Consider the following 9,384-nt stretch of genomic DNA (forward strand, 5'->3'; position numbering starts at 1 on the left):
GCACTGTCTGGCTGAAAACAGCATTAACACAGAGAGCCCCTTCTGTCCCTCTCCTCCCCCCACCCCACCCCCATACGCACACAAACACGCACACCAATTCTAATAAGATCCATTAGTTAAGAGCTTCTGACAAGTGGTGCCAACATGTCTGATTGCATGTGTCTCTCCAATTTCCCGTGACATTATAGTGACACCTTCTCCCACGTTCCCTCTCCACGCTCAGAGCTGTGGGACACTCACATTCGCAAGATTGCAGCTGAAGTGACAGAGTGTTGACGTACCCTTAAATGCAGCCTGAGCTTACTGTACAATAAATACACTTTGCAGTATGAAGCACCTTGAGACGTCTCAACGATGTGATAAGGCTCGGTGTCAAATGCTCTGTATTTCATACAAAATCTTATCACATCGTTGATAAGGATTAGTTTGTCATTATTAAACACAGCCCAATTTTCTTTCAAGGAACTTAGAAACGATAACCAGAGCGACCGAGGCTTCGGGTGGGGAGGGGCAATAATGGTCAGATCATTTATTCAAGATGTAAAGACATGGCCATAATAGTACATTATTATAATAATAATCCTTGCATTTGGTATAGCACCTTTCATGTTAGAACGTCCCAAAGAGCTTCACAGGACACCGGGAGAGAGAAACTCCCTTCTCTTTTCCAATAGTTAGTGGCATGCGTTCAGGAGGTGACAAACACAAGTGCGGCTTGAAGGTCTATAGTCATAATTCATATTATTATTATGAATTAGTAATAATTATTAATAATAGCCTGGAAATAACCATGTCCACAACCCTCAAGTATTAATCTGGCAGATATCCCTGATGGACAGAGGTGGAATTCAAGGACAGTGAGTTTGCTGGTTCGAATCTCTCTACAGCCCCACTCTCCGCTATATTCCCATCTTCAACAACCAATATTTTGCCAACTGAAGCACTTCTCCACTCCACCACTCTGTGGAGTGGAGGAGCGATGTATCAAATGCAATTATTATTATTAAAAAGGAAGTTCAAAGAGTTTCAGATTTCGGTGATGTGCAGTGACTGTGATTTTGTAGGCAAATTGCCAACCAATTTGTACTGAGCGACATCCCACAGAAATTCCATGAAATGTTATTTTATACTAGTCCTATAATAATAATCTTTGCATTTGATATAGCACTTTTCACGTCTTCTAGACGTCTCAAAGTGTTTCACAGAATATACTGTAAAGTGAATTGACTGTATATTTGTGGGCAATGAGTGGCAGCCAATTGCACACAGCAATGTCCCACGAACAGTCGTGGATTGAAGAGACCAATTTATTATTGTTTTTTTTCATGAGGGATTATTATCAGGCGTGTGGATTTGCCCGAGGTTTCACCCTGCCGAGAAACGAACCCAAATCTCTCGCTTGTGAGGCGAGCGCTCTAACCACTGAGCTACAGGACTCCATTTTGTGACGAAAGGTGATCGACCTGAAACGTTAACCCACTTTCCGCTCTCCATAGATGCCGCCTGACCTGCTGCGTATTCCCAGCAAATTTCTGTTTGTATGATAGCAAGAATTATTATGATGCTTCGACCTTATCTGATCGCATTACCAGAGGATGGTCACAGGATGGCAGTGACGCTCCATCCAAACAGTGAATTTATTTATAATTACATTTAATAATTTATACAATTTAATAAGTTAATTATTTTTAAACGATACATTTTTAAATTAAATTTAATTATTATGACAAAATAAAAAATATAAAATGAAATGTAATTGTATTGAACGGCACATTTCATTGCAATAAATGATACATTGTTCAATTAAATGTAATTATTTAAAATGATAAACTTTAACTGAATGACTGTGATTTTTTACTTGTTATATTAATTGATTATATTATATTAATTGAAATTATTGTATTTAATTGTATTAAATTATTTTAAATGATCAAAACTATCAAAATAAATCACTTTCATCAAAATTATCAAAACGACTACTTTTGTTACAAAGGATATGATTACACGTTATTGTTTCGTGTGATTATTGATTAATTATTGATTGTTGTGCTTCATTCATTGTAATGTGACACTTGGGCTCCCTCCGAGTGACGTCATGACGCTCGCAATCTGAGCGACGTCATGACGCTCGCAATCTGAGCGACGTCATGACGCAGTCGTTCCCTGTCTCTCTTGCTCAGGAAGGCAGCGTGGTCGGCAACGTGATGACGTTGACGTCGTTACATGACGTGATGACCTGGTCCCGCCCCCACTCCTGCTCAGGACAGCGCGGCGGGCGGGTGACGCGCTGACGTTGCCGTCGTTACTGACGTGGTCACCCCTTCGCTTACTCGACGGCGCGGTGGGTAGCGTGATGACGTTGCTGACGCGATGACGCAGTCTCCCCCTCCCTCCCGCCCGCCCTCTTTCTCTCTCGCACAGAGTGTAAAATGGCGTCTCAGTTTCATCCTCAGACGCCGCTGCTCCGTCTTCACCCCGTGGTCCTCTGCGCCGCCGCCGACAGCTGCGAGAGGCGCAACGAGGACTCGCGGCGCGTCATCGGCACGTTACTAGGTCAGTGTCCGTCCCGACCCCCGCCCCGGGTCACCACCACCACCATCATCATCACCATCTGGTCAGTCATCCCGACACATGGACACCCATCATCATGTTCACTTGTCTCCAAACGAACATGTCGCCCACCTCCCCCCCCGCACCCCCCCCCCCCCCACACACACCCACACATACACCTCCCCCACCCACCTCCCCCCACCCCCCCCACACACACACACCCACACACACACCCCTCTACACCCCCCCACACCCCCCCCACACACACACCTCCCCCCTACACCCCCCCACACACACACCCCCACACCCCACACACACACCTCTACACCCCACACACACACACACACCCACACCCCCCACACACACACACACACCCACACCCCCCACACACACTTCCCCCACACACACACACCCATACACACACACACACCCACACACACACCCCACACACACGCCTCCCCCCACACAAGTACCCTCCCACCACACACCCACACCCCCCACACACACACCTCCCCCTACACAAATATCCCCCCACACCACACCCCCCCCACACACACCCTCACACAACTAGGGTAGGAAACAGTGAAGAAGATTGTGACGGACTGCAGGCAGACATACACAGAATGGTGGAATGGGCTGACATGTGGCGGATGGATTTCAATGTAGATAAGTGCGAGGTGATACACTTAGGTAGGAAAAATGATTGGAGGCAATATAGGCTCAGGAGCTCAATCTTAAGGGGGGTGAACATACAGAGAGACCTGGACGTTCAAGTAAGCGATTCATTGAAGGTGGCAGAGCAGGTAGATAGGGCAGTAAAAAGGGCATTTGGTGTACTGAGCTTCATTAGTAGGGCATAGAGTATAAGAGTAGGGGTTATGGTTAATCTGTACAAAACACTGGTTAGGGCTCAGCTGGAGTACTGCGTCCAGTTCTGGGCACCTTACCTCAGGAAGGACATTAAGGCACTGGAAAGGGCGCAGAGGAGATTCACGAGAATGATACCAGGAATGGGGAACCTTAGCTCTGAGGACAGGCTGGAAAAGTTAGGACTTTTCCCATTAGAGCAGAGAAGGTTACACGGGGACCTGATAGAGGTCTTCAAGATCATGAAAGGTTTCGACAGGCGAGATAGGGAAAAGCTGTTTCCGCTGGTTGGTGTGTCTGTGACCTGTGGTCACAGTCTTAAGATATCTACCAAAAGAAGCAGAGGAGAGGTTAGAAGAAATGTTTTCACTCAGCGAGTTGTTTGAATTTGGAATGATCTGCCCGAAAGGGCAGCGAAGTCCGATTCGGTAACAGCTTTTAAGAGAGAAGTGGATAGGTATCTGGGGAAGACGGGTTTGCAGGGTTATGGGGAGAAAGCTGGTGAGTGGGGTTAGTGAAAGTGACTTACTCTGTCAAAGAGCCGCACAGACTCGATGGGCCGAATGGCCTCCTTCTGTGCCGTAACATTCTATGATTCTATGAACTCACCACCCCCCCACCCACACACACAACTCCCCACAACACCCCCCCACACACACAGCCCCCCCACCCACACAACCCCTCCACCACACACACTGGCCCTCCACACACACACAAACATCACACACCCCACACGCACACCCCCCCACCCACACGGCAGTCACACAGACAGGGTGTTAGGATGCCATGTGCGCTCACTCTCTCTCTCCCTGGAGGGACGCCTCCTGCTGACCTGATTCTGGAGAGTATTAGGCAGTGGGTTGGCCACAGCCAAGGCTTGGGAGTGCAGAGCCCAGAGTGTGCCTGGGGGGTGGTGGGGTGGTAATTGCTGGAGTCTAACCAGCTAAAGCCGCGTGATTTACCACTGCCATTGCCATCTGTCTCGCTTTCCCGCCGCTTGTCCAGCTCGGACCCACCAGCTAACCGTTAGAGCTTCGGCTGCAGGGTTAACGGGAGCTGAGAGGGGGAGGACTCTGCCCCCGCACCCGGTGACTGGTCTGCCTTTCAAGTCTTGCCGATGAGCCGGGCTGAGTTGTGCAGTCACCTGCAGGTCCCAGGAATATCGCGGAACCCGCCCGGCTCAGGAACCGGACCAGAGGCCGTCCGTCGCAGCTCGAGTCCGACATTCCATTGGCAAACATGTCAGGCTTCACAATGCAAACTGGGCCTCAACTAACTGTGTGATGATAGCACTTAATGATGATATCCCTGCAATGATGTTACTACGTGAGGATGTCACTGTGATTACTGATGATTAATGGTGATATTAGTATTTATCATTTATTGGCTATTATTAACGGTTAATAATGATTATTGATAAGTATCTATGATTTATTGAGGATTCTTGATAATGTACTAACAGTTAGTGTCACTTAATGTTTATGATTTATTGAGGATTAATAATGATTATTAATGTTTATTGTTATACATGAATTGTTGAGATTATTGACCAATATTTAAGTTTATTGATGTTTGTTTTTCTCTTCAACCGTGCCTTCACCTCCCCTCTCGACTCTCTACCCCCTCCTCGCTCCCTCCCTTCCCTCCCCTCACCCTGACCATTTCCCCACTGCTCGGGTCCCGACCCAACTGTCCAGCGCCTTGGGACCTCCTTCCGATGTGAAAGGCGCTCTATAAATGCAATTTTGTTGTTGTTGTTATCATTTAATGACATGATTGATGATTTATTAACCATCAATAATGATCATTAACATTTTGCTGATTATTATTTGTGATTTATTGATGACTAATAGTGATTATCAATGTTTATAATTTGTTGAGGATTACTGATGTTTTGGTGTTTGTGTTTATTGTTATTTATGATTTATCGATGATTATTAATGATTATGGGTTGGTTGATGATTTATAATGATCATTAAGTTAATGATGATTGATTATGATTTATTAATAATTATGTAATTAACACCTGTCTGTGTGTCTCAGGAACGGTGGATAAACACACAGTTGAAATCACAAACTGCTTCTCGGTTCCTCACAATGAGTCGGAAGATGAGGTTAGAACAGCAACCACACTGCTCTCTCTCACACTTACTCACTCTCAGTCTTTCTCTCTACGTCTCTCACAGAAACAGCCTCGGTCAGTGACAAATGACAATTTGTCCATTTGCAACCAGGCTACCTCTTGTCTCCTCATTCTCCTTGACCTCTCTGCTGCACTGTCGATCTTTGTATCCTCCCCAGTCTCTCTCACACACACTCTCTCTCAGTCTCTATCTCTCACACTCTTTCTGTGTCTCACACACTCTCTCTGTCTCTCAGGTCGCCGTTGACATGGAATTTGCTAAGAACATGTACGAATTACACAAGAAGGTGGCTCCAAATGAGGTTATTGTTGGCTGGTGAGTAATGGAGAGAGACTAAGGAACAGCCAGAGAGAGTGAGGGAGCAAGAGTGTGAGAGAGACACAAACAGAATGAGACAGACCCATACCCAAATGTACACACATAGAGATAACACACACACACACACAGAGACAGACAGACAGACAGACAGACAGACAGACAGACAGACAGACAGACAGACAGACAGACAGACAGACAGACAGGACAGGACAGGACAGGACAGACAGACAGACAGACAGACAGACAGACAGACAGACAGACAGACAGACAGACAGACAGGACAGACAGACAGACAGACAGACAGACAGACAGACAGACAGACAGACAGACAGACAGACAGACAGACAGACAGACAGACAGACAGACAGACAGACAGACAGACAGACAGACAGACAGACAGACAGACAGACAGACAGACAGACAGACAGACAGACAGACAGACAGACAGACAGACAGACAGACAGACAGACAGACAGACAGACAGACAGACAGACAGACAGACAGACAGACAGACAGACAGACAGACAGACAGACAGACAGACAGACAGACAGACAGACACAGACAGACAGACAGACAGACAGACAGACAGACAGACAGACAGACAGACAGACAGACAGACAGACAGACAGACAGACAGACAGACAGACAGACAGACAGACAGACAGACAGACAGACAGACAGACAGACAGACAGACAGACAGACAGACAGACAGACAGACAGACAGACAGACAGACAGACAGACAGAGAGACAGAGAGAGTGAGTGAGTGAGTGAGTGAGTGAGTGAGTGAGTGAGTGAGTGAGTGAGTGAGTGAGTGAGTGAGTGAGTGAGTGAGTGAGTGAGTGAGTGAGTGAGTGAGTGAGTGAGTGAGTGAGTGAGTGAGTGAGTGAGTGAGTGAGTGAGAGTGTGTGTGTGTGTGTGTGTGTGTGTGTGTGTGAGAGAGAGAGAGAGAAAGGGAGGAAGAAGGGGAGAGATGCGGAGCCCCAAGCGAGGTGCAGTGACTGTTTCTCTCTGCTTTAGGTATGCCACAGGCCATGACATCACTGAACACTCTGTGTTGATCCACGAATATTACAGCCGAGAGGCTCAAAACCCGGTACATCTAACAGTAGACACAGCTCTGCAGTCAGGACGGATGGATATCAAAGCATATATCAGGTTCGTTCATCACTGACTCCCTGTTGCTCTCCCAGGGACAGGAAACTGATCGTTAACACTCAGGTGCTCTTGTTTGCTATCCATCTCCCTTCTTGCACCGCAATCCATTCCCTGACACCCCAAGTTTCTATCCATTTCCCTTTTGCACATCAATCCGTCTGTTGACTCCCCCAAGTCTCTATCCGTCTCCCACTCACACCTCAATCCATCCCCTGACTTCCTAAGTATGTCTCTCTCCCTCTCTGTCAGTCAGTCTCTCATTCTCTCTCTGTTAGTCTATCTCTCTGTCAGTCTCTCTCTCTCTCGCTCTCTGTTCTCACTCTCTCTCTCTCTCTCTAGCACTCCGATGGGTGTTCCAGGTAAAACTATGGGTCTCATGTTCACTCCTCTGAATGTGACATACGTTTACTACGATACAGAGCGAATTGGAGGTAAGTGTCTCTTTAACTTTTTCTCTCACACTCACTCACACTCACTCAGTTGACGTGACACAGAGAACCCTCACACTCTCAATCACACACTATTCTCTCACAGTTGACGTGATACAAGGATTATTATTAGAGAGAAAGATAGTGTATGTCTCTCACACACTATCTGTCTCACTCTCACATTCTGTCTTTCACTTAGTCTCTCAAACTCTCCCTCACACTCTCTCCCACAGTTGACGTGATACGGAGAACCCACTCTCTCACACACTTCTCTCACAATTGACTTGATACTGGGAACACACTCTCACACTCTCTAACACACACTTTCTCTCTCACAGTTGACGTAATACAGAGAACACGCTCCTCTCTCACTCGCACCATGGGTTTGACCTCCGACCTCCAGCAAGTAGGCGTGGCCGCTTCTCGAATTCTGGAAATGTTAGTCACCATTCTCCAGTACTCGGAGCACGTTCTGGTCAGTCTCTCACTTCCCTCGCGCTCTCTCCCCTCGCACGCTCTCTCTCACTCTTCCCTCATTCTCTCTCCCCTCTCTCAGTATCTCACACTCTCTCTGACTCAGTCTCTTTCTCACACTCTCTCACAGTCAGGGAAGGTGACAGCTGATAACAATGTTGGACGCTTTTTGATGGATTTGGTGAATAAAGTTCCCCGAATTTCAGCCGAGGATTTTGAGGCAATGCTGAACACCAACGTCAACGTGAGTAACTTTCCTCTCTCTCCGTCCCTCTCTCCGTCTCACGCTCTCCGTCTCTGGCTACGTCTGTCTCTCTGCCTCTCTCTTGTCTGTCTCCTTTTCTCTTTTTATCTGTCAGTTTCTGGGGGGTGAAAGGGGCTATGTAAATTTTAAATTGAATGAAATCTCTTTTGACAGGATTTATTGATGGTGACGTATCTGTCAAACTTGACACAAGCTCAGATAACTTTGAATGAGAAACTGGTAGCTTTATGAAATCATCACCTATGTTCTCTCCACTCTCTGTCTCATGCTTTCTGACGAGAGACAGAGAGAGTGTCTAACCTCTTAATAAACTCGAGTGTTTATATGTGACTGAATTATAGCTGGTTCCATTTATTTGGCTCGTTCTCTCACACGCACTCTCTATCACACGTACATCTCCCCTTACATCGCTCCCATCGTCAGGATCGACAGAGAGAAAAANGAAACCGAGAGAAAGATTAAAGAAACAGAGGGAGACTGAGGGAGAGAGACTGACAGAAAGCAAATTTTTTGAGAGATTCAATGATGGATAGAGAGAGTGACTGAGATGAAGAGAGAAACACAGAAATCTTACAGCACAAAAGGAGGCCATTTGACCCATCGTGTCTGTGCTAGTTCTTTGAAAGCTTCCATCTAGTCCCATTCCCACGCTCTTATTCTATAGCCCTGTAAATGTTTCATTTTCAAATACTTATCCAATTCCCTTTTGAAATCTATTATCGAATCTGCTTCCACCACCTTTTCAGACAGACAGTGCATTCCATACCGTAATAACTGGGTAAAAAAATGTCTCCTCGTCTCCCCTCTAGTTCTTTTGTCAATTATTTTAAATCTGTGTCCTCTGATTACTGACCCTGCCAGAGGAAACAGTTTCTCCCTAACCAAAACCCCTCATAAATTTGAACATGTCTATTAAATCTCCCCTCAGCCTTCTCTCCTCAGGAGAATAATCCCAGCCTCCAGCTTCTCCACATAATTGCAATCCCTTCTCTGGTATTATCCTTGTAAAGCTCCTTTGCACCCTCTTCAAGGCCCTGACATCCTTCCTAAAGTGTGCTGCCCAGAATGGAACACTACACTCCAGCTGAGGTCTAATCAGCGATTTATTAAGGTTCAACATAACTTCCTTGCTCTCATACTCTTATGTCTCTACTTATAAAGCCGAGGATCCCATATGCT

At 46.4% G+C, this 9,384-nt stretch overlaps 1 protein-coding gene across 1 annotated transcript; it reads left to right on the plus strand.

Moving 5' to 3' along the window:
- Positions 1–2,388: 2,388 nt before the first annotated feature.
- eif3f (eukaryotic translation initiation factor 3, subunit F) lies at positions 2,389–8,535 on the plus strand. Its single transcript, XM_007903635.2, has 8 exons — positions 2,389–2,553; positions 5,461–5,531; positions 5,797–5,876; positions 6,901–7,038; positions 7,378–7,469; positions 7,805–7,941; positions 8,071–8,184; positions 8,359–8,535. Exons 1-8 carry the CDS (start codon positions 2,430–2,432, stop codon positions 8,434–8,436), a joined length of 834 nt encoding a protein of 277 aa, XP_007901826.1. The 5' UTR covers positions 2,389–2,429; the 3' UTR covers positions 8,437–8,535.
- Positions 8,536–9,384: the final 849 nt, after the last annotated feature.

The sequence above is a fragment of the Callorhinchus milii genome, unplaced genomic scaffold (assembly GCF_018977255.1).
Source record: "Callorhinchus milii isolate IMCB2004 unplaced genomic scaffold, IMCB_Cmil_1.0 Scaffold7, whole genome shotgun sequence".
In the NCBI taxonomy this organism is placed as follows: domain Eukaryota; kingdom Metazoa; phylum Chordata; class Chondrichthyes; order Chimaeriformes; family Callorhinchidae; genus Callorhinchus; species Callorhinchus milii.